Raw genomic sequence first — 26,545 nt, 5'->3', positions numbered from 1 at the left:
AACACATTCATCATTGAGGTTCAACATATCTATAAATGGGGTTCAACATATTGATCACTGAGGCTCAACATGTTCATTATTGAGGCTCAACATGTTCATCATTGAGGCTCAACATATTCATCAGTGAGACTCAACATATTCATCATTGAGGCTCAACATATCTATCACTGAGGCTGAACATATCTATCACCGACGCTCAACATGTTCATCATTGAGGCTCAACATGTTCATCACAGAGGTTCAACATATTGATCAATTAGGCTCAACGTAATCATCAAAGAGGCTATTTCCTTTTCTCATTGTTGCAAGTATTTAAACTTTTATCCAATTTCGTTATTTTGTTTCTAATGAAGTGTTTTATTTATTCCCAAGATCTGTCCTTTCTCTTGGCATTTAGACAGGACAACTTTCCTGGAATGTTGCGCTTTTTTGACAAATTCTGACAAGTGTGTGGCAACTGCCCTTCTGCCATGCCCGAGGAGTGGTCCTTTTCCTTTTTGGGGGATTTCAGACTCTGAAACGAAATCATTTAATAAAAGTGTTTGAGATAAACATAACAATTTTAAACCTTATGTCAAAAATTACACATCAGTATGGTAGTCCCTAATGAAAGATGATAAATATACCAGGAATTGTCTGACATGGGCCCTTTTATCAGAATATTCCAGAGATAAACCCACACTTGCCCATACAGCATAATGTTAAAATGCCCCATTGAATATGCGGGCCTTTTTCAAACTCAAACCACAAGCGAATTTATATGTAACCACATACATTGTTGGGATTGATTGCTGTAAGTGTCAAGTTGGCATGACAAATCATCACCAAGAGACAATCACGTCTTTAATCATATTCTTAATGATCATGAACAATTACCTGTGGTTAGTGTACATGTAACCAACTCATGAGTGTGGTTACAAAAGTTACAAAGCCTTTGACAATCATGCCAACTACACATATCAGAAACGTCAATTATCACCAGCTTTGGACATGTGACATTACCTGAAAATATAACCAAAACAACCAAAAAGCATCCCATCCCCATAGTAAAATACATGTACACGAGACATGGAAGTAACTGGCAACATCTTGATGAAATTCATGTTTATGAAAAGAGTCACCTGAAGAGATAAACTTGGAATTTGACATATTGTTAAATCAATCATGCATTTTTCATGAAATATTGTTTGTATATTTTCAGATGGCTTCAGTATTTAATCCCTAACACGCCTAAGTACATACTTAAAATGCATTTCACATTGCACATTTAAACATTTTTTACAAGAAAAAGGAATAAGACATACATTATACAATGATATACATGATACATATAATACACTTGCAGTCTGATGCTGGTCAAACCAAAAGACCTTAATTGTCACGTGACCTGTGGCCTGGGTCATCGATCTGACATACATCTGGCCCTGGCAACAAATTTCAAAAAATTAACCTCACATGTAATCGTTTACTTATCCCTCAGCATTCAAATCTGTCTGAAGCACTGATGTCTTTCATATCATATTTTCCTAACAATAATTGCAGGGGATACTAACTGTGAAGATTACTACTAACCTGAGGGATCAATGGTCATGGACAAAGTACTTGCCAGCATGTTCAGATAGCTTTCCAGTGTTGAGAGCATGAAGGACTTTTGTCACCTTAGCCAGCTCCAATGTCCTTTCATGAAGTTGGTAAATGTCCCTGTGGATCCGGATATCGTGGCCCAGGAGTTTTGCTAACAGATCTTGGTTATTTGGAGTAAGACCACGCGCTTGAGACAATGTTGCCAGCTGCATTCGTAGGCGCGACGAAGTGATACGGGAAGGATGCTTGGCTCCACACTCTTTGGCCATCTCCCGAAGAGCCTCACATCCTCTGATGGGGAAAATACTCCTTGGTTTCCCAAAGAGAAGGTTTGTCTCAACATTCACCTTTGACCGCATGTCCACCAGATCCTATAGATGAGTTGCAGCAGACTTGCTGTTCCGTCTCCAGTCGCGCATGAGCATCGTGCGTGCGGCAAAAGACCACGGAAGTGAACCGCGCTGTCAAGGTCAGAGCTGTCAAACTTCGCGCTGCCGTATTTACGTTCCGTGTTTACACATTTATCATGAGTACTTACTACAAACATCTTTGTGCAGTAGACAAGCATCGTTACGAAGAAAAAATTAATTTACTTGGATTTTTCGCTAGATTGGGAACCATATATCATTAATAAGTACTGGATTGACGACGTTTCCCAGTGGCCAAACTTGCAGTATGGCGACCTGTACACGTATCTAATAGATTCGCCTGGTCCTTTTACCAGAAAGAGTGTGCGATATTTTCGTTCACTAGAGGCCTATACTTTGTTTGAAAGTGGATGGGTTCATACGTGTCTCATCAGGTACAACTCCTCACAGACCAAGTGCATAATTAAGGTAAGTCATCAATGTAAATATTTTTATTTGAACATGCATTCTATTAGGCCTATCTTTAATGTCGTGGCATATTGGTTGGTTGGTTTGTTGTTTAACGCCGCACTCAGCAATATTCCAGCTATATGACGGCGGTCTGTAAATAATCGAGTCTGGACCAGACAATCCAGTGATTTACATCATGAACATCGATCCACGCAATAAGCCATTTCATCAACAAGGCCAAACTACTAAAAATAGAATTTTAGATACTTCCGCTCTATTTAAGGTTCGCGCATGCGCGAAAAACGAGGGACAAACATTGCCATTTGTCCCTCTTCCGCTTGTTAGAATCGTAGCGCGGTTTCGGATATTTTAACACGATGCCAGCTAAACACTGTGCGTATGGGATCTGCCGAAGTGACAACCGCTATACGGATAGGCCTGACATGGCAGGGATCCATTTTATTTTGTTTCCTAAGTTTCACAAGCAGCCTGAGAAGTGTGCAAGGTGGGTTCGCGCTTGTTGTCGAGAGGGCTTTACGACGGACAAGGTCAACAAGTACACCTACATATGTTCCAAGCACTTTATCGGCGGGAATGGTCCTTCACTTGAACATCCCGATCCTATCCCGGCAACATATACTTTTGATCAGGTACGTGTTATGATTTTGTGTATTTTTGTCATTATAACGTCAGACACATACATCTAGATCTATGTCGATACACCATAAGTAGACTAGGCCTAGAAGGTCAAATTAATGTTCGATGTTCAAAGTGTTTACTGGATATGTCATACGACATTTTGTCAATTTGGTGAACAGTTTTCAGATTTAACAACTGATTCAGATTTATTTAATTTGGAATTATGACAAGCATTAATTTGGGTTCAAATGTCATGGAAAATTGATTAAAGCAACCATGTGAGCAATAAGTAGATTCTAGGCCCATGTTCCAAACATAGTGGCAGATTTGTGCAGTCCATATATTATTTTTTTTCAAGGTGGTGAAATTTTCAAAGAAAAGAAAGAGCCCTGTGGAGAGATGTCCCCTTCCATGTAAGGTATCCAGGTTGGAGCCCACTTCTACAGCAGGTGATGGCCTATCTTTACTTGCAGTGTGTGCAGCTGACCACCCATACACCTCTAGAAAGCACCTGGAGTGGCAGGAAACAGTCAATACCGAATTGGTATGGACCAAATTTTATATTGCCATAAATGTATTACATTTGTAAAAAAATTTAATTTAAGCCTGTAATCAGATGTAAATGGGCTCTGCAATCATATTTAACCATGTAAACAATGGTAAATATTAGATCCATATTTTGTTTAAGTAAAAAAAATTATGGTATGCAATTTTGGAATGTAAACCATTAATAATATTATCCTAAAGGAATATTTACTTTGTATATAGACCTAGTTGCAAGTCAGTGTTAGCTTCAGCAGATAACTTGTTTATGAAAATGTCACCTTACACCTAACCTTAAACTAAAGGGTTAGACCTGTTTTTGTTTTCTTGTCTGCCACAGTCACACATGAACATTTTTAGGTGTGCCTTTTGGAATAAAGGTTCAACTAGAAGACTCATTAATGTCATTTCACCATGGCTAGATAATAAGCAGTTGTAATTTGAAAGTTATTCCCTGTCCTTTTCAATTTCATTGAAATTGATAACACTGTTTTCATTGATGCATTAAGCATTTAAGCACGTTGTTTGTTCACCATTTGTTTATCTTATTAATAGCAGCTGATGCAATCATTGTAGTAGGTGGTATTGTTGAAAAAATATATTTTACAATTATGACCTCAAGCCAACAGGAGGGGCGGTGGGGTAGCCTAGTGGTTAAAGTGTTCACTCGCCATGCCAAAGAATGGTTTCAATTCCCCACACGAGCACAATGTGTGAAGCCCATTTTTTGTGTCCCCTGTCGTGATATTGCTGGAGTATTTCACAAAGCGGTGTAAAGCCATACTCACTCAGGCACCAGGAACTTACTTCAACCATGACATTGCCACTAAGATACAACAATTTCCTAACCATGCCTTAGATGTTAATGAGCAAACATTATGTATCATTAGTTAATTTTTATGTCAACAGGAACAGAATGTCTGTGCTACTGGTGCTGACACAGAAGAGGCTACCTTGACTGAGCTCAGGTCCAGTGATGCTGCCTGCCAAGCAATGCCGACAACGAAGCATGAGTCCAACCAGACTGAGTTTGTGTGTTCCAGCATTCTGGTATCTAAAATTTATGAAAAGATGACCGCACAAGTCCCTGATTCAGATTGTGAAATAAGCAGGGATCTTGACAACAAAAGCTGTGATTTACTATTTGATAATTTGGTATCTAATAAGAAGAAATTCAAGTATTATACTGGCATGAAAACTATTCATTTTAATCATCTTTTTGCTTCCCTTGGTGACAGTGTAAATGACATTTGTTACTGGCGTGGAAATAAGATAAGTTCCAGTAAACCTGGCAAGTGCAGGGTTTTATCAATCAAAGACCAGCTTGTTTTTACACTTGTCAGATTAAGGAGAAACTTTCCAACAAAAGATTTATCCTATAGATATAACATCAGTGTCGGTTCTGTTTCCTGTATCATTACCACTTGGATTCAGTTTCTGTACATGAAATTTATTACTTTGAAAGATCACATCTTTCCTTCTAGACATCTTATCAGGAAAACATTGCCATCTGTGTTTAAAAGCTTCAAAAACATCAGAGTTATTGTTGATTGTTTCGAAGTGTTTTCTGAGCGACCAAGTGATTATGGTGAGCAAGGCAACATGTACTCTCAGTACAAAACTCACAACACCTTGAAAGTTTTACTTGGTATTTCTCCAACTGGTGCTGTTACATTTTTGTCTGATGCATATGAAGGTGGCATATCAGACAGAGATATTATCAGGAAATCAGGCTTTCTGGAAAAAATTAACCCAGGTGATTTGATCTTAGCCGATAGAGGCTTCAATATCAAAGATCTCCTCATGAGCCGTAAAGCACACTTGAATATTCCTCCATTTCTAGGCAAAAGGGACAAGCTGACTCCTCAAGAAGATATCTTGACTCGATCTATTGCTAGAACAAGAATACATGTGGAGAGATCAGTGGGAAGGTTGAGGGAGTATCGTATATTAAACACAGTTATTCCTCTTTCAATGAAACACTTAGCGTCCCAGATAGTATTTGTTATAGGAATGCTTTCCAACTATCAGCCACCACTTGTTAAATAGGGCATTAGCCCATTACCATGATTGAATGTATATTACATATGATTGGAGGTACGATAATTCTAGCCCGAGTAGTTGTCGTTATCAGCTGATTATTTTTCAATATCTCATAAATACTTCTTTATACAATAAAAAGCGCACTAAAACATGTACATCATGAACCAAGTCATTGCTCAGCATCTATCACCAGTTTCCATTTGCGATGCCATATATCGGTGTTCAATCATGACTTGTGACTACCTGCAGCAAGAAATAATAACAAAGAGTAATATTGCTCGTAAAATTTTTATTGACACCTCATGTATATGTCCACGACTGGCGCTGGTGAACAATTTTAGACTCATGTCTGTTGCAGTTTTCACTGCGTCCTTATCAAATAGCTACTAATTAGTTGATCAGTTTTATTTTTGTGAAGATAGATGTTTGAATCATTCACAATTGTGATCTGTTCTGTGTCATAATGTTCATACATATTATCCCAGAAAATCGTTTTTGGAATCATGCTAAACTTTCTTCAAGGACATGAAGCCATCATCATATGAGCTTTGAACCACTTTAATATTTAACAGCATTGTTGGCTGTAGTACTTCACCTGTGTTATTACATGTCCCTGAGGGTGAGATGTATCGTCATAACTGTTATTAGAAAACAAGGTATTACAATTATTTCACTGTTTATCAAGGTATTTTCCCCAACAACTGCAGTATGTATTGGAATGATCATTTGAACATGGTATTGTTGTACAAATTTATATGTCTGTCATGGGAACAGGCCGGAAACATTAACCCAGTTTCCGTATAGGAGGTATGACCCAGTTTCCGTATAGGAGGTATGCACACTTTTGTACAGCGTGAATAATTGACATGTCAAGACTACAACTAGAAAAGGGTAAACATTACGGAGGTATCTCTCAGCGAGAAGTATGATTCATGGTTCTATAAAAAAAACTACACTCATAACCATTGTTTCAATTGTAACAGTATCTGCATGTCTCCACTGATCTAGTTTATGATATTCCAACAATGTAACTATTACTTTGAAAATAGTGATAATGAAAAATATTAATAACATTACCGCTGTAGATATGCAAAACATTTTATGCCTTTCAGCCCAACCATTTTGTCACCGCCATAATTGTTTGTTAAACTCTAAACAATGAAAAATATGTTCTGATTGTAAACTTAGTACCTCTTGTTCCTTGAAAACAATAACAAATGTTTCAAGAAGTCATTACTGGTTTTGTTTTCATGATATGATTGTTTCTATTACCAATTATGTATTTAAACTCAAATGTGTCCTTTTCTCCTTCCTGATTCTGAAGGTACCACATGCAATTTTGAATCTTCTTTGTTACTTATGTACGATTTATGACACTACATGTATTGCATCAATAAGTAGGTATGCGACAAAATCTCTTCATGCTGTGTTGATCAAAGTTAACTTGTATCCACATTTGTGAAATACTTAGTCCGTGAAGTATAAAAATAATGACAAATGACAGTACTGCACATAATTGTTATCATGGTTGTTCACATAACTTGAATAACATTATCTGGACAGTTATTTGCTTTGCTTAAGCTGTACACCATGCATACTAGTTATTAACGTTCATCATTCTCACATTGCATATACAATGTTAGAAGTGAAAAAATGTTGAAATGTTTACTAACTTGAATAACGAGAACAAGTTCTAGCCCTCACGATACTAACTGGGAGCAAAGGTGTTTCACTTTCTTCATGAATGCAGCACAAGAAAAATATTCACCATAAGTGTGGTACGATATGGAGCTCACTTAGTATAATGTCAAGTTTATACATGAAGTATATTGTACTAATAATCATGACAACCTCACAAGGATACACTGTACAGTGTATTCAAAAAAAGCTGAATCATACATCATGTGATTCAGTTCTACGATCAAAGTAATGTTGGAAGTGAATAAATATAACACACTGACCATTAACTTCTGTGTCTTGTTTTTTATGGACATTCACTCATGTTACATGTTTGTTATGCTTACTTGGACAGATCAAAGGGAAGTAGCTTTCTTGGCACTCTCATTTCAAATATCTCAGGAACTAGAATATTTTTGTAAAATATTTTCAAGAGGCGGTATGTCTGTTCCCAAAATAATTTATTGAAGGGTATTCTTTCTACTGACATACCCTCAGGCGACCATATTACAAAGTCACAAAAAGATTTTTCACAGATGGCCATTTGCATTTGACATTGGAAATAATATTTATGATTCCTTTTCAATTTTAGTCTGCCATTTTCGAAAGTGCTGCAAAATGAATAGTATTGCTTCTTTGTAAGTTTTTCTTTTGCCTCAGTTGGATTAATGTTTTCAAGTACTGATGGGCACTTAATTTCTAAAACACCATCAGCCACATCTGTACTGAGAGACTGTAAGATGCCATCAGGGCTACATCCTAGTTCAGGATACTTTGAATTTATCCAGAAACCACTTGCAAGGCAGGTAAATGTTTCTACATATTTTAATGAATAGTCTTCAAAGGCTCTTTTTTCATTATGTGATCCATACCTCATGTCAACTGTATTAAAACAATCAATACCCCATACATGTGATGATAACAAGCGATATCTACCTCGATCTGTGGATACCATAGAACAGTCTTTACAAATAGATGCTGTCACTCTGTACCACCTGGCATTATGCCACTGATCAGAAATTGCTTGACCCACAGTACCAGGTACTTCACAAGGGCCAACCACATACTCTGAAATACTTTCTTTCACATTTTCAATGAAAACATCACATTTATCCATGAGATGTAACTTCAAGTCATTAGACAATTCATAATCATCATAAGTAATTTCTAGGATACTCTGCCATGAAGTATTTGTATCCAAGGCTAGTGCAGAAGAAATGAAAGCAGTTGCAAAACTACTGTCAGCTCTGTGAGACTGATCTGCAACAGGACATGGGTCATGATCAATAACACGGTTTGGAGCTCTCTTTTTGCTGTACTGCAAAGTGTGGGCTGGTTGTGGGTTTCTAGTTTTGTTTCGGGGTTTATTCCAGGAACAAGAGAAAGAAGTACATGAGGGTGCTGTATAGCCAAAGTTGACAGTATAATCCTCTAATGCAAACAACAATCCTGCAATGTGGCTACAACGTCCAGTGGCTGAACCTACACAATCACATGATGCATCCTGGATGACAGCAAAATTATCAAGAGTAACATGTACATGGTACATCATACCTAGTCTGTATGATGGAAGACATTCACATTTAAGATAATAATACTCATTTTTAGAACATGTTTGAATATTTTGTATGTGGCCACTCTTAAAAAAAGCTCGTCCCTTCTTCGTTGGCTTTGCAGTGCTGAAGGTGTTGTCCTGATCATCATCATCATCACCGTCATTGATAGGAGTGACTTGTGGTAGAGGCTGTAGTCTGGCTGATGCAATAATATACTGGTATATATCACCATATGAGAAGGTTGGTGGGATGTTGCCAGAAGGGAAGGCCTTCCATCCAGTGATAGGTGGTGTGGGAGTTTGCGTCACAGCCGAACACGGACTTGAACTGTAATACAAAGAGAAAATAGTGCAATACACAATCATGACACAGGTAACTATTTGGCTATATAATTCATGCACCAGTGCAACATATTATTGTAACATGCAACCTAATATTGATGTCAAAATGCACTAAATGCATGTAAAAAAATATATCCAAATTTGTTTGTCTATAAGTCTAACCCCTGTGTATCCACACATCAATCTTGGATCACATTCAATACCTGTACAGTTTATTTACCATACTACATAACTAATCTGTGTTGTGTGTAATTTGTTATGATTTCGTGGGCTTGACATTGTCACATTGTAGGTACTTCTAGATTGTGTGCAAATGTTCCTATCACGTTTCACAGCAATAATCCAAAAATAAACAAGACACAGGCAGCAGACCAGCCTGTTTCAACTTTTATATATATATTGGACCAGGGCTAGCTGATTTTGTTTAGTGCAACTGCGTTTTCATGTCAACATGCACCTGGTGCAAGTTAAATCAACTTCCTTAAAACCGAGCTATGTGACGTAATATCATATATATGTGATGCAAGTATTATCTTTCTTAAGGGACCAATTATTTTGATTTAATTTGGGTGTGGGGTCCTGGGACTTTATAACAGAAGACCCATAGGATATTGAAGACCCATAAGACATGAAGCTTTTGAAAATTAGAATATTCCGAACATTTTTTTTTCAACCTGATGGAAAAATATTTTCTGATTCCTGTAAAAAAATCTTTTTTGAGTTGATTAATTCAATTATTTAAGTGATTAATATAATTTTCTCAGAATAAAATATGCTATGAACAGTAATTAAAATTCCCTTACATTTTATTTTTGGGTACTTTTTAGATGATGTTCCATTACAAATGTTGTTCACAATATTAAATCCATTTGACAAAAGTTCACAGAATTCAATGCCATTTCAATCCAGAAATGGAAATGCATCAATAATATTTCAACCCATTCTTACGCAATCTTTGCATTTGGTCAAAGATAAAATCTGGAATTGAAACCTCATAGTTACCTGTTAAGAGATGCCAAAACATCTTGAACCTTTATTTGGTACCATTTCCCATTATCAATAGAAATGGAAATGTCTGTGTCCTGCTGAGCTCTGATACACTCTTGACATCTGTGGGAAAACAATGGGTAAACATCAGTCATGTTACAATTTCAGATATTGATCAATGAGTAGATGAATTCAGTTTCCAACCACTGAGCTTACTAGTAAATGACTGCATGATTACTTTCCATCTATATTATTACTAGTAATATTAGTCCACTCACTTTAATCATTGTTCTGGGGTAATCATGATAATAAGATCAAATTTTTTGCAGAGTATGGTAATGCCAAAATGCTCTTACTCGTGACCTGAAGCAATGGTGTTATATACTGAAGTAATAATTATACATATTAATAACTAAGTTAATTGTATACTTCTGTTCATATTAGCCCAAGTGAGTGAAGAAAAACACTACATAGAGATGAAAATGACAATAAAGGTGTTTGGTAATTCGATTCTATTTTTACGTGGAAATTGTGTGCAATTATTTATGCCTTAACAAATCTGGAAAAAAATAGTAATAATAACAACAACGTTTGCATGTGTAAATAGAATAATTGGCACAGGTACATATAGTATTGTGGCTGCCAGACCAGGTTGTGGTCATCATATGAATATATAAAAATAATAGAGGAAATACCGTATCATAGCCCAAGCTGTTAGATTAGAATGGTGAAAACAGTTATTGCCCTTTTTCAGACGAACGTTTAGTGCCCGAATTCTCTCATCCAGGCAAATGTCGTTCTGATAACGAATACGACAGAGCACGACAGATTTAATCTATTATTCCCACATACATTTATGGAGTTGAAACACAAAAATGTATTTCAATATTATCCGTTATTAGCATTAACAAATATTACGGAAATCACTTCCGGTTTGGATTTTGATATGACGTCTGTCTCGTAAATTATATGCTCATCGGGTTAATCATTAGAGCACCTTCATACCACTGTAATAACAATCACGGCACGATACCTTTAACAAAGATGTATATTTCATCGATTCTCATAACTTACATATACTATTTTTAACGAAATCCAATAAATAAGACGACTTACCTTTCGACGAGTTCGGTCTTCGTTCCTGTCATCGACAGGCCTCGGCACTCCAACCACCGTTTCAGCTGAACAACTGAATGTCTATCGACGTCTGGATAAATAAACTGAGCTCCAGGGACATCTTCGGGCAGCAGAGAAACATTAAACAAAGGCGAGGTAGAAGCCATGCTAATACTGATGTGGGTAAACGGCAAAACAACTGTCAAATAGAGGCGCGCGAAAAACTGCGATGTTTGTCCCTCGAAATATTATTGTGTATCACGTGACGCGTATGTGCACATAAACTGTGACGTAATCGATGAAATGGCTTATTGGGATACCTATTCTACCCTGGAATCTTCACGGGTCTCGTGGCATATAATTCTATGCGGCGCCATAGTATGTGTTTTCCATGGTCAGTGTACTCTTAATCCATAGTTTGTGTGTAAACAAAAATAAGATCTTATTTAGAAACCACTGAATATCAAATATTATAATCAACCAATCGCATGAATGTCTGTGACAGCAATATATAATTTTTTTAAATGTTGATTGATTTTTCAGGCCAAGGTTCACAGATCCCAAGCTGTGACAGAGAAGCCCCATGAAGCCTGGGTTGGTCTGGATAAGAGTGGCAGGGTTGGTTGGTTGGTTGGTTGGTTTGTTGTTTAACGCCGCACTCGGCAATATTCCAGCTATATGACGGCGGTCTGTAAATAATAGAGTCTGGACCAGACAATCCAGTGATTGATATCATGAGCATCGATCCACGCAATTGTGATCGATGACATGCATCAACCAAGTCAGCGAGCCTGACCACCCGATCCCGTTAGTCGCCTTTTACGACAAGCATAGTCACCTTTTACGGCAAGCATGGGTTGCTGAAGACCTATTCTACCCCGGAATCTTCACGGGTCAAGAGTGGCAGGGTGGAGTGTGCACACTGTACATGCATGGCAGGGTATTAGATTTATTTATTTAATAAATATTTCTGTAAATAGGTTTTCTTTCAAATATGATCATCTGTTTTGGTAAATAAATCCCATTGTACTCAATTTCATATATTTCAGAAAAAAATTGTAAATTAATTGTTCAAAGTTTAGTTAAATGGTTGTTCAAATTCAGATTGGGTGAAGTCTGTTCACATGTTGCTGGTATCCTATTTAAAGTGGAGGCCTGTGTACGATTTGAGTACAACAAAGTTTCCTGTACGTCCATGCCCTGTTCCTGGAATCAGACATTCACAAAGAAGGTAACATGCCAAATATGAAAATTGAAAGAACAATATATTGGTGTTGATTTTAAACCACAGTATGTCCCATATTCCTTTATAACGTTTTAAACAAATTGGTTATGGAGGTTGAGAACTATTTCATTGTTGAATTACATTACTGACTTAGTCCGCATTTTCATAAAGTTCGCTGTATGTTTCGTGTTTATTTCATTTTTTTTATTTAAGAAATCCAACTGTATTCCAGTATTTTACTCATCAAGGAATACAATTATGTAGGGAGGCCCTTTCCCAGGTTGATTGTACACAATTGTTTTATTGATTACACAACTGTTTATTGGTCATATACTAGTTTGTACAACAAAAAACAAAAAAAGACACCGCCCACCCGCACTATATTTTCAAAAACCATTGCCTGAGAGCCAATTCTTTTATTTTTTTAAGCCTTATAAAACATGATTTAGAATATTTGCAAGTGTTTGTTGGTGGTTTAAATATCAGGCTGATTTGTATTTTTCCTCAAGACAGACAAGTTTGAAAACATGTCAGTATTTTAAAACTGTGTAATGTGATTTTTTTAACTTAAATGTGAAATTCCTTTCAGCAACTGTATGTGAATATTTTTTCAGGTTGAACCAGCTATGGTGGCAGACATAAACTTCTCCAAAGTCAAGAAGGTGCACTTGGCACCACCTCTGGCCCAGAGACAACCAGTTAAATTTGCAGATAGTTCTAGTCTTTTAGTAAAGTTGAGAAAAAGTGTACCCTCCGCAGCATATTTACTATTACTAACCCTGTTATTACCGACTGGTCCCAGGAAGAACATGCCCAACTTCCTTCTCCACTATCACTTTTATTTGATGAGAAATATAAACATTTGACTGAGGCTGAGTTGAAATGTAAATGTGAGAATGTATTTTCTGATGAGTTAAAAATAACACAGCAGGAAGCTACAGTGTTGGAGGAACAAACCATCTGTCAGAGTGGATCAGCTACCGGGTTTGAGTACAGAATAGGACGTTTAACTGCCTCTAAGTTTGGGAGTATTTATCATTGTCAGTGTAAACTCAGTCAGGTTTCGTTATTGAAAAAGATAATGCAATATGACCAAACTACTGACTCTGACAGTAATACATGACAAAGCTAGAGTGTATGCTCCCTGTGAGTGGGGTTTGGACCACGAAAATGACGCTCTTGATCAATATAAAACTATTATGATGTCTGGTCATACCAACCTTGTCTTACAGAAATTCGTTTTTTTAATCAACCCAGATTTCCCCCACTTGGGTGCTACACCTGACTCATATGTGACATGTGACTGTTGTGGTAAGGGTCTTGTGGAGGTTAAGTGTCTCTTAAAATACAGAGACCAGCATCTTTGTGAAATTTGTGATAATCAGTTCTATCTAAAACCTCATGTAAAATATGATCCTGTTTGTATAAACTCGCCTCAAACTAGCCACAATTATTATCATCAGGTGCAAGGCCAGTTACATGTCTGTGATATGAATTATTGTGACTTTGTTGTCTGGTCCAGAATGGGTATCCATATTGAACGTGTCATAAAAGACACTACATTTTGGAACTCACTGAAAGTGTAATTAGATTTCTACTTTTTGAGAATTGTTTTACCTGAACTACTAACTAGAGCACATGACAATAAGATGAACCATGCTCACCCAGTATCCAGAGAAAGGCGTCGCTGCATAAAAAATGAATAATACAATGCAATGCATGTACATCAATGCTTGTGGTAAGAGGCGACAAACGGGATCGGGTGGCGACTAACGGGGATCGGGTGGTCAGGCTCGCTGATTTGTTTGAACTGTGTCATCATATACCAATTGTGTGGATCGATGCTCATGATGTCAATCACTGGATTGTCTGGTCAAGACTCAATTATTTACAGACAGCTGTCATATAGCTAAAATATTACTGATTGCAGAGTTAAACAACAAACAAACAAATGTACATAAATGCATTTTTAATGTTACTGTCCATTTATAGTACCCTACAAAGCCAAAGTACACTAAATTAAATCTCAAAGTTCATCAATTAATTTTTTCCCATTTGTCTACATCATGTTCAGTTGTTCATGAACTTATTGTTACACATCACACATCAATAATTGTGTTTGTAAGCACTCAAGTCGTAGCACTTGTGTGGAAAGAGTGATATGCAGCAAATATAAACACCTCATTTCTTAGTTTATTTATATGTGATAAATAATTATAATAATAATATGCTATTTATATTGCACACGTTACCACCCCACTCTGGGGCATGCTCAAAGCGCTATTACCCTGGTCACTGGGTCAATGTGCACTCAAGAACTATTCTCAGCTCCCTGGGGAGTATACAACCCAAGCTGCCTTTTAGGCGATAGAAGGTTAACAATCACGTTGTCATCTCATCCTACCGGGTAACCATTCACTGCTAGGTGAAGAGAGGCACATTTCAAACAACGTCACTTGCCCAAGGAGACGCCACACATGTTACATGTGCTTCAATGCATATATAATTCACCTGTTATGATAAATAAAATATTAAGAGAAAAAGCTGAATATATCTGTACATTAACAAATGTTGATAACATCAACTGTTCCTTTTTGTGTATCAAAAAGTGTTTACCATGTACCGGTAATTTAACATCTACTTGTTCAAAATTAATTAGCAGAACTAGGATATAGAACATAGCAATAGTACTAGGATCAATTATGTTTATCATGTCAACTGAAATTGATCCACTACTTCATTACCAATACTTAGGTTATATACATGTATACTATGTAGACCACTATTCTAGTATTGGAGGACACAGGTTCACAAGAGCTGCGCATACTTGAACCATCTTTCCAACAGTGGTCTCTGCTGAAGTGTTCGCTTTCTTGACAAGAGTGATAGGGACAGGACCTTTCATCACACCCCAGTCTTTCAAACGGTTAATCACTCGCTCTACATGTATCCGCACATTGGAATATACTCTGGATGTTTCAACTTCTTGTCTTGAGAGCTGGTTCTTGCCTTTTGTGTACGCTGGTACCATAAGCTGCGCCCCTCGAGTTGCTAATTCAGTGCCGATGAAAATGCCCCTGTCAGCCAGAACAACATCACCTGTAGAAATGTATACCACTTTTAGTTATATAATAATTACTGCCTACATTTATACATGCACAAATACACATCATATTTTCAAAATGTACTATGCCAAGAATGTAATCAAAATATATTTAAGATTCCTTGGAACATTTGCACTAATTATTTTATGAAATCTTGATAAAAATGTCTCTAGCTAAAACTATCTATATGCAACTCTGATTCAACGCTTCATTGATAAAATACCTATTTCCTCGCGAATAAAACTATATCAGGAAATAAAACATATATACAAATTATTTTACAAATACCATTGTTTCATGTGTACCTGGCACAAACGTGTCAATGATGCCACTTGTAAGAGTTATGATCTTGTCACTGGCTCGTCCACCCCATACAGGGGACAGAAAGATGATGGCTCCTGATGGACTGATACCAATAAGGAACTTTACTGTGTTATGCTGCTTGTACCCTGAGTAAGTCTGGTATCTGGCTTTGTTGTTACTGGCTCTCTCGATGAAGATTTCGGTACAGTCAATGATGCATCTTACTCTTCTGAAAATCTTGTTGCGGCAACACTTGGGTAGGTGCATTTCAATAGTATCAGGCCACATCACTAGTCTTCCAAGGTGGATGTACAGTACATCAAGTCATGCATGAAAGATCCTCGTAGCCGATGACTTAGATATACCAAACCTGAATGCCAAGTCCTGCATGCATAAATTCTTCCTCAATTTCATCAGAGTTAGCAGCAGTTCATCCTTATCAGAAAGCTTGTTCTTCTTCCTATTGACATGATGAGAAGTCTCGCTGCAAATGTCCATAAATACACTCACAGTCTGTAGACCTGTATAAAATGACAACTGTTTGTCATTAGTTTTTTTAATGTTCTTCATGCAGCATACTCTGGTATTTTCCACTTTAAGCTGTGATACAATTTTCTTCAATTTACATATGTCAACTTGTAAGGACTGAACAAGGGTCTGTGTGAGGTCAACTTGCTTTTCCAATGTGCTGATGTACTTCTCCTGGACACGGTTGGTCATCTCAAGATGCAAGGCATATTCTTTCCAGGAAAGCAGGTCTTCCATCTCGCTGTTCTGTATGTTAGTCTGCGATGATGCAGGATAGCAAGATCGAGCTGTCATCATTGGATCAGTCTGGACACTCACACTGACAGGGCTGTTATCATCATCAATCTGCAGAAACAATATTAGTCTTTACAACTTAGCACAGACATGGTAATTATGCACATTATCAAACTCTTTTGTGATACACATACTGTCTTTTACAATCAAATATTTGTTGACAAAAACAACATAATTTACAATTGTATTTTTTTAACATGATATGTGTATTTTTAATTTAAACAGTACAAAATTATCTTCATCATGTTCAACCACGTGTCAACCACACTGGCCCGTACAGCATAATGTTAAAATGTCCCATTATATTTGAAAATGTGGGTTATTTTTCAAATTTAGGAGCTAAAAGCACAAGGCCCCACCCTGGAAGATAACTACAGTATGTAAAGTATCATTTTACTTACACTTAACTAAACGGCATATGGTATTCCATGAAAGTAATACATCAGTGAGAACTTACACTAGCAATAGACAGAAGAGCTGATGCAGCTATACTGCGCTGAACGTTCTCTTGCCTCTCTTTCAAACGGTTCTGTCTGTTTATTCTCTGTGTTGTGGTAGCAGCATTCTCTGTTTTGAAGGAAAACAGACTTGGCACATAGTCCGCATCATTTGGATCCTTTTAGGGACGACCTTTGCAAGTAAAAGAAAATGCACAATTTATAAGAAAGTCTTAAGACAAACGTACATTTAATTCTAAAATACCAGGTAGATCAATATAAAAATCCATTTAGATATCTACCCAACCTTGATCTATTAGGCAACCAAAAACAGTAGGTCATTGTTGTTAGTGTTAATAAAAAATTGATTAAATGTAATTAAAGCTGCGTCATAACAAACATAAGTTAACTACAATTATACATAATGTTCCTAACGCTCTACCGTAGCCACGGGCCCAGCTAGCAAAGATGTTTATGAGATACCAACTTTGGAGTTACTTCCCGTCACGTCAGTTTGAACGCCAAATGTGTCATATGATCTAGGTCATGACAAAATAAATTTTGTTACCACACCTTCAATTTATGAAAATATCTACCATTTAGATGACGTTGGTTGGTTGGTTTGATGTTTAGCGCCGCACTCAGCAATATTCCAGCTATATGACGGCGGTCTGGAAATAATCGAGTCTGGACCAGACAATCCAGTGATTGATATCATGAGCATCGATCCACGCAAATGTGATCGATGACATGCATCAACCAAGTCAGCGAGCCTGACCACCCGATCCCGTTAGTCGCCTTTTACGACAAGCATAGTCACCTTTTACGGCAAGCATGGGTTGCCGAAGACCTATTCTACCCCGGAATCTTCATGGGTCCTTTTAGATGACGAAAAGAATGTACCATCAAGTCAAAAGATAAAAAATATATATATTGCCATACCTTTTCTGAAAATGCTCGTTGCAAATGCGGGAATATTCGGTTTGTGTCCAGTCTTTGCGGCGAATGGCAAAAATCCATTTCTTTCGAACATCTTCCTCTTTCGGAATTCGAAAGAATTTATGGTGATTTTCCCCACCCACACGATTACTGCAGCCGATAGCGCAGCAACTGGCAGGCATTTGGTACGGAGAAATGATACAATAGAATTGCTGGAGTGACGTTGATTTGTGGCGGAAAAAACGTAGGGCACACTTCCGTGTGTTTTTGCCGCACAGCGAAGAAGGCATGCTCGGAAGTTCCTGTCCTGCGCGTGGGTTACTATGGTTAATGCTGAGTCATACTCTTTGGCCATCTCCCGAAGAGCCTCACATCCTCTGATGGGGAAAATACTCCTTGGTTTCCCAAAGAGAAGGTTTGTCTCAATATTCACCTTTGACCGCATATGTCCACCAGATCCTTTAACAAAGCATATTAACAAATATATTACTTAGTCAATTGTCAGTGATGCCAGGAACATAGTAAAGCGTTTTATTAAAACGTTTTAAATTTGTTTGATATATGAGTAGTTTATTATCAGTGCTAGCGCGTCTTAACATACATGAGAAATAGGAGATATTTGGCTTTTCTATATAAACGACACCTAATGTCATACATTTTTCATCAACACTGACTGGCAACATGCATTATAACAATACAGAAACAGTTACAGGACAGTGGCAAATAGTAGCTGTGGCTATGTTCATGTGTTGGTGATTAACACAAATAAAATAGTAATAAGGTTTTAACACTTCATTACTCAAATAAGAAAATATATATTTCCAGGTCTTTTTTTCTTGGGGGGTGTGTGTCTCTGGTAGATTAAAGTTGTCATTGCTATTAGTTCATACACTAAGAATACTAAGTTAATAAATGATATGAACAATTTTGATTCTGAACCATTTTCACAAACTTATAATTTGGTTGGTTGGTTTGTTGTTTAACGCCGCACTCAGCAATATTCCAGCTAAACGACAGCGGTCTGTAAATAATCAAGTCTGGACCAGACAATACAGTGATTAATATCATGAGCATTGATCCACGCAATTGGGATCGAGGACATGCATCAACCAAGTCAGCGAGCCTGACCACCCGAACCAGTTAGTCGCCTTTTACGACAAGCATAGTCACCTTTTACGGCAAGCATGGGTTGCTGAAGACCTATTCTAACCCGGAATCTTCACAGGTCACAAACTTATGATAAACACTTGTATTGAAAAAATTACTTCCAGAATTTGAACTCTTTTCTTAAAATGCAACAATTACAGGCTTCAGCAGTTCAAGTTGAACAGCAATGAGCAATGAATGATGCAATTCAAATTCAAAGAATACCTTGACCTTTGATAGGCATGGCAAAACCTTTATGTGTGTTAGGATTTGTAAAGATGCTTTCATGTTTGTGGAGGTAACCATGCCTTAAAAAATTAAAGATGATAGGACCAAGTTAAAACGTATCTAGAATGCTGACATTGACCTATCTGTCGTGTGACTTTGTCTGTGAGGGTTTGCCATAGGATTTCCAAAAATCCATATAGAATAATAATCTTTATTGTGAATACACTTTGAGTAGAAGACCAAAGGTAAATCACCAAATTCTGACAAATCCCTAAAGCTGCCCAGTTTCACTAATTTGCTTAAGAAAATCCTACATTCCCATATGGTTGACATTTACCTTGAGGTTTTTCTCCATTTTTTTGGTCAATATCAGTGAAACCTTTCTTCCCTCTTGTTTCAATACGCTTGTGAGTTTCACACAAATTAACCTCAAATCTGTTAAAGCTTCGTTTCTTCTCTGATTCGAGAGAAAAAAATTCATTTTTAAACCCTTGTACAAGTCGGAGAGTTTAAGGCGTTGGACTTCTCCGCTTCGTTTTCTGTTAAAAAGGAGTACCTGGCAAAGATATTTTTGCGAACTTGATGTATTTTCTTTCAACATCAATGTTGTGGTAAACCTGTGATGCTTTTTTATCAAGATATTTGTGGAGGCATACGACATCTTCAACAAGTGGCAACATTTGTGGCTGATTGTACTTGGCTGTGTTGGTGGATGGACGGAGATTCTCTCCGTCCATTCATCCTTGTACAATTCAAGGAACCCTTTGGCCTTTTATTTAATTCTTCATCCTCTTGCCTTGTTGCAAGGTTTCTTAGTATTGCTGCACATTTTTGAAGGCTATAACCTTGTTTTAGGGCAAGGGAGGGGGTTGCATATATATGACTTGTCAGGTCATACCCCGCAACAGTTTGAACTCCTGTTAGGACAGCATCAAACTCTGACACTCTGACAAGGTACGTACATTTGTATTTGCCTGCTTGATGGCAATTAACAACCTCCCCAACTCTTTTTTTGTTTTGGGGGGGGGGGGGGGGGTAGTAGGGGCAATGTATTGCCGGTTATGCTGATTGCAACCGACTTTCTCAAAGTTTCTCTGCCCAAAGGGCAGAATGAGGGAGTCCTGTTTCACAATATCAGTGACATAGTCCTCCCTCATTCTCTCCGGGATGTTAAGATGAAATTTACCCTTGTGTTTAAGGGGCAGCAACTGCCTAGAATTATCAAGAGTTCTCCCCTGGGACGCTTCTTTGCTAAATTTTCGGCAGGTCTTCTGGTGCTTCCTCATTGATGTCTTAAAAACAAAGGCGTGACAAAACTCACAGGGGAGATAATGTTTCGCAGGTTTTGCTTCGCCGTCCCGTGATCTGTATTTTAAAAGAAGGACACCTTTGTTATTACACTTAATATTGTGTAATTATGATTAAAGTCCCCTTCTCTTAACAAAACCTCACATGCATTTTTTCTTTCTTTTGATTTTTTTTAGGCATAAAATCCTTGCCACCCTAGGCTCATTGGCATGGCATGACTCCATGTGTCTTGGCAACTTTGAATAATACTTTTCACAAAAGACACAGCAATGTGTCTTTAGTTGTCTTTTTCCATGTATTTTGTTACAAGACTGTACTAAGATCTGTTGTGTAGTTTCTGTTGTTTGTGGTATCAGTCTTGTGACAATACTGGAACAGCTTGCCGTCTGCACAGACTCGTGGCCCCAGACTCTCTTGAGTCGTCGGATTCCTCTTGGACATAGTCCTGATCGTTATGATCAGTACTATCAGTGCCTTAACAAAAATGACAACATCTGATAAGTAAAATGAATCTTATGTGGAAACCTATGACACAACAATGCAATATTGTAAACAGTGCTGGTTTATCCACCTCTATCTTCATAGTTTTATTCACAATGTCCTTTTGGGTCCTTGCAATACATTCATGATTTCATTAAGCCCTGTATCTTGATATCAGTAGGGGTCCTGTTGCTAGTTTTGTACGCAAAGTCCATGTTAAATCTATATTGATCATTTGCCATATTGTTATTTTTCTTAATACAAGCAAATAAACTATTAAAGGTTGCAGAAAGCATATTTTATGTTATAGAAAATGGCATCAGCAATTGACAAACATGCCATTAATTATGCTCTTGTAATAATCAATTTAGGTGATAGGTATAGGTAGGTGATAGGTATGTTACAAACAAATCATACATTGTGCTAGTATTGATTGCTGTTAGTGTCAAGTTGGCATGATAAATCATCAGCAAGACACAATCACGTCTTTAATCATTTTCTTAATGATCATTAACAATTAGCTGAGGTTAGTGTATATGTAACCACATACATTGTTAGGATTGATTGCTGTAAGTATCAAATTGGCATGACAAATCATTGTACGTGTGTTAGGATTACGGTTGTTAAGAAATAGGGTTTAGAAATTTGTTACAATTTTGTCATCAACAACTTTTGACCTGTGACATTCCCTGAAAATAATAAGTAACACTCCACAAAGCATCGCATTCTCAAAGTAGTTTTCATATCAAATTCACTGAAATACCAATACAAGGAGAGAAATAGATACCCGGTATGAAATGCTCGCCAGAACGTCTCTTGGAATCACATATATCAATTCAAGTAATTTTAGGTAACAAGATCAGTTAACTCGCTTGCCTCGGTAAGATGGCAACGGATGAATATGACCTTTACTTCCAGGGATACAACCTTGAGCCTTTCCTCTCAATATCAATAAAAACTGATGTTTTTAATTTGAAAAAAAACACATATTGATTAAGAGGGTATATTATGGTGCAAGAATATGAAACTTTTACAACAAAGAATTCTTTTTCAGAAGATGTTCAAAATCTAACTAAACTGCTATCTGTATACTGTAAACCATGAAATTAATGCATCACCAAATTAATGTTTTCCAACACTTAGACTAACTTGTACTTTTATTACCGTTGAAATATATATATATACAAATCAGGGAAAGACAAGGACTGTACACTGAGAATTTCATGATCTATAAAGTGGTATACCCTTCTAGCAATCAATTATATTGTTTACTGGGGTGGTTGTCGTGAAACATTTATATCTGATTTCACAATATGTATCAGAATATGTGTCATAAATGGAACAAAGGGAAACACACATTTCGCACATTATTTTCATGCTCACTTTAATTTCATGATTCACAGTATAGAACTGTAATGAAGCGTGTCCCTACAACAAAGGCATACCTAATTCCTCATCCATCTTGGTGCAAGCGTCCACCAGCTCCACTCCATTTTTACAATTGGTACCCACGGCATCTGCATGAAAATATTTAAAAATAGAAAATAATAACATTTGAATAGATATTCAAAACCACCACATATTAACTGACTCCACATGAAGGTTGGTTGGTTGGTTGGTTCGTGTTAACGTCACACAAATTGTTAGGAAAGTTCAAATATCTCAGTAGCTCAAGCTGTAAGAATAGCCCCCCTCAACTCCGTGTATCACTCGTATATTTTTTATCTTCCCTTTCCCCTGTCATCAAAGTCGTCTTCCTCTACCTACACCTCCTCCTCCTCTTTTTCTTCTTCTTCTAATGTCTCTATCAAGGGCAACAAGTATTTGTTAATGAATGTATCCACAGTGAAATTCCCGTAGAAAGGTGGGTTATGACAGAAATGTTAAAAAATATCAACAGTTAAATAACCCCAGCTTATACAATGGACTGTTGAATAAGTTGTTTGTTTGTTTGTGTGTTTACGCTGCACTCAGCAACATTCCAGCTATATGACGGCGATTGGTAAATAATTGATTCTGGACCAGGTATAGACATCATTAGCATTGATCCACGTAATTGCGATACGATGACAGTCATCAACCAAGTCATTGAGTCTGACCGCCTGATCCCATAAGTCGCCTTTTACGAGTGTTTGTAAATGTCTCTTGTTCCTTCAGTTCTGTCTCGTAGTAGTATAAAATTGTAAAAGTCTCGTGATTTTTTTTATGAATCAAAAAGCAGTTTGGGTCTGCATAATTTTATTATACATGACAAACATCCCTAATATACAAAAAAAAAGAAGATAAATAGTATCTGTTATAGCTATTTGAGTTACAGTGAAAACAACCCTCTTGCAACCTCATCCTCTTAAACAGACATAACTGGCTGGCTGTCGAACAATTGGTGCAACAATGTACAAGTATTTTTCAAAAGTTGGCATTGCATTTGGCCTATGATCTGATGATCCACAGTACCAGTGGACAATGACATAACCCAAGTCAAAGATGTGACCTTGTGCATCTGATCCCCCATTAACTTGAAGCCCTTGTTGTCAGATAAACAGAATTAATCACTAACTTATGTCAATAATTTGAACCGTGTAACAAAACACAAATCCTGCTTCCTTCAAAGGTAATGTTATCAGTAACACAATTTGTTTTTTGTCGAACAATAAGATAAGGATCAATAAATAACAAAGGCTCCAACAAAATGAACACATGACATGAACATCTACTCACCACATCTTACAGACTGGAAGACAGACAGATATATGTGAGTGAGTTGGGTTTAACGCTGCTTTTAACAGTATTCCAGTCATATCACGGCGTACAGATATATGTGAGATAAACCAAGTCACTAACACTATTTGAGAACATAAACAGAATATGCATCAACATCATGGAAGAATATTACATTTTTTCTCAGCATATGTCATGGTGCTGCATTTGCTGCATTCTTCGGCGACTTCTGCTAACTCTTACTATAAAATTAACTAATTCTAATACTACAAATAGAAACATTAATGCATCACCAAATTAATGCAAGTACTGACTCAAATTGAATATTCCCGTTGATTTCCATGGCACATCAATGCCGTAATCATAGAGAATTTCTTCGCCTTCTCTTATGGACCTGCAACAAGTATTATTCTTAACATGCTTGAAGTGGAGTCAGCATTCATTGTAGGGCTGTTATGATTCACTCGCGTATTCAGTGAATCGAACCATATCCATTCATGAATTGAATTCGTTATTCTTGATCACTAGAATCAAATAATTGTGAATATGCAGCCATGAGCATTTACATACCTTGTCCCTTAAGATATCCCTAAATATAGATTATATGCATAAGGTTTTTTTTCAAAGACAGCACTCTTATATATTTAAATTGACAGTAATGTGGTCACTGGGCATTGTTATATTTGAGCAGATACTCGTACCTGGATAAATGCAGTATATAGAATGTATAATTAATAAATAATTAACTATGTCAAATAATTTATGTTGTTATTCTTTCACTGAATATAATAAATAATACATCAACTGCAGACTTGTTATCGTAATTTGTGAATAAATATTCGCATTCGTTACCCTATATTCATGATACGGGTCGTTTTCGCCGCATAGTGTATTCGTTGCCCCCCTAATGCAAAGTATAATGATTAACTTCTTGTCGAATTCAGGTAATCATCATTTAAATTGGAACAACAAAAGCCATTAGGAACAAGTATAGAAAGCACAATCTGCTTCATTGAAAGATATGCATCTAAGAATACATACCTTGTAGAAATTAAAGCAAGTAAACTAACGCCATTTGAGCCTGTAATTCTTTGCATTTTTGTATTTCTTTCGACCATGTCGCCATGATTGACGAGACGGCCTAGTCTGCCAGTTTCGTTAGTGGCATCAACACTGCATTAAAAAAAACAAAGCATAATTAAATATCAGTCCACAGAAACATATTTTGAGGCATGATACACCCATTAAAATAAAGTCAGTGATAACAGTCATGCAAGCACCTATAACTATTAATACATCATATATAGAAACTTTTCTATTGACATAAGTAACACTCATGCAGTTTCTAAAATTACATGCATGAATCAAAGTTTAGAGGCCCTGATCAGAATCTTAAAGTTAAGTAAAAGACACTGTTAAATTAGAGTAAGATACAGGTTTAAATGAACTACTTCATTTCAAATACATGTAGCAAATAAAAAGATCAACTGTTAACATCATGTCTGGTTTCAATAGTGATTATAATGCTAATTTAATTAAACTGCAACTTTTCACTTTAAATACAATGCTAACTAGCCTCAACTATGTCTTACAGCTGAAAGAAGAGCATCTGAATTGCTAACTACATTTTACTTGTGAAGTTAACGATGTCACTTGGTGAAACGTTTTGTATATATTCTAAAAGCATAATTATTTGAAATTGAACTTTCTTAATTCTATTAGCCACAGATAAACAAAATGTTCACCTACCTATATAATCAAAAAACAAAATTATTTCTACAAGCGAGTGTGCATCATTTTCATCAAATGGATAACTACATTGGAAACCCATTCTCCAATGCCCAAGACCATTAACAACTCAAAGTTAGGATATGTCAAAAACAAATCATCAGCAAGAGACAATCACGTTTTGGGAATATTGACTTTGACATGCTGGCTCATGTTTTCTATAATTTATCCAAAACGTCCAAGCAGTGAAAATGATGAAACCGGGAACAATGCAACACATATTAAATCATCATCTGGGGGTAATGTGAGGGATAAAAAACATTACGCTACTGTAAATTTCCATTTTCGTACATCAAAAGAAGAAAATCTTATCACTAAATGATGTGAGTGAAAATAACAATGCCTGTAACTTTGTAACTTACTAGTAATATTGTTGGTGGAGGGGATTCTGAGTTGTTTGACAAAAATGAGTACAGAGAAACTGTCCATGATGGCAACAATCAAGACTAAATCAAATTGACTCTTTGTAGACAGATTTTTTCTCTCGAAAAAATGGCTAACAAAATATAAAATAAATTTAAAGAAGGAAAATCTGGCTATACATTGTTTAAGTGTGAAATACTTGCATTTAAATTATATTTGTCCAAACAAAACAAAGGATTTAAAAAATGCCTAGTTTAATGCATATATTATTTACTTCAAGATAAGAGAGAAGCAGGTGATGACGGTATAGGCTTCGGGCATGTGAACGCCAGTATACTCAGCTACTTAAATTGTGTAAATTGTTCTGAAGCTACATAGAC

General features: G+C 36.7%; 3 protein-coding genes and 1 pseudogene across 3 annotated transcripts; 2 read left to right on the top strand and 2 right to left on the bottom strand.

Moving 5' to 3' along the window:
• Nucleotides 1-2,110: 2,110 nt before the first annotated feature.
• Nucleotides 2,111-14,235, top strand: LOC139447289 (uncharacterized; annotated as a pseudogene).
• LOC139447538 (uncharacterized) lies at nucleotides 2,726-7,583 on the top strand. Its single transcript, XM_071228941.1, has 3 exons — nucleotides 2,726-3,052; nucleotides 3,400-3,585; nucleotides 4,494-7,583. Exons 1-3 carry the CDS (start codon nucleotides 2,780-2,782, stop codon nucleotides 5,631-5,633), a joined length of 1,599 nt encoding a protein of 532 aa, XP_071085042.1. The 5' UTR covers nucleotides 2,726-2,779; the 3' UTR covers nucleotides 5,634-7,583.
• LOC139447869 (uncharacterized) lies at nucleotides 7,637-11,545 on the bottom strand. The gene is made up of 3 exons (XM_071229346.1): nucleotides 11,305-11,545; nucleotides 10,204-10,311; nucleotides 7,637-9,187 (listed from the first exon to the last, which is right to left on the bottom strand). Exons 1-3 carry the CDS (start codon nucleotides 11,469-11,471, stop codon nucleotides 7,648-7,650), a joined length of 1,815 nt encoding a protein of 604 aa, XP_071085447.1. The 5' UTR covers nucleotides 11,472-11,545; the 3' UTR covers nucleotides 7,637-7,647.
• A 1,076-nt stretch (nucleotides 14,236-15,311) lies between the features above and the next one.
• On the bottom strand, nucleotides 15,312-22,757 carry LOC139448959 (uncharacterized). Its single transcript, XM_071230464.1, has 7 exons — nucleotides 22,742-22,757; nucleotides 19,846-19,965; nucleotides 18,457-18,593; nucleotides 17,216-17,374; nucleotides 16,516-16,809; nucleotides 15,939-16,188; nucleotides 15,312-15,628 (listed from the first exon to the last, which is right to left on the bottom strand). Exons 1-7 carry the CDS (start codon nucleotides 22,755-22,757, stop codon nucleotides 15,312-15,314), a joined length of 1,293 nt encoding a protein of 430 aa, XP_071086565.1.
• Between the last annotated feature and the right edge of the window lie 3,788 nt (nucleotides 22,758-26,545).

This window comes from Haliotis cracherodii, unplaced genomic scaffold (assembly GCF_022045235.1).
Source record: "Haliotis cracherodii isolate W230 unplaced genomic scaffold, xgHalCrac1.p SCAF_7, whole genome shotgun sequence".
Lineage (NCBI taxonomy): Eukaryota > Metazoa > Mollusca > Gastropoda > Lepetellida > Haliotidae > Haliotis > Haliotis cracherodii.
Note: the sequence above shows the minus strand (reverse complement) of the source record. Positions and strands in the feature narration are given on the sequence as shown.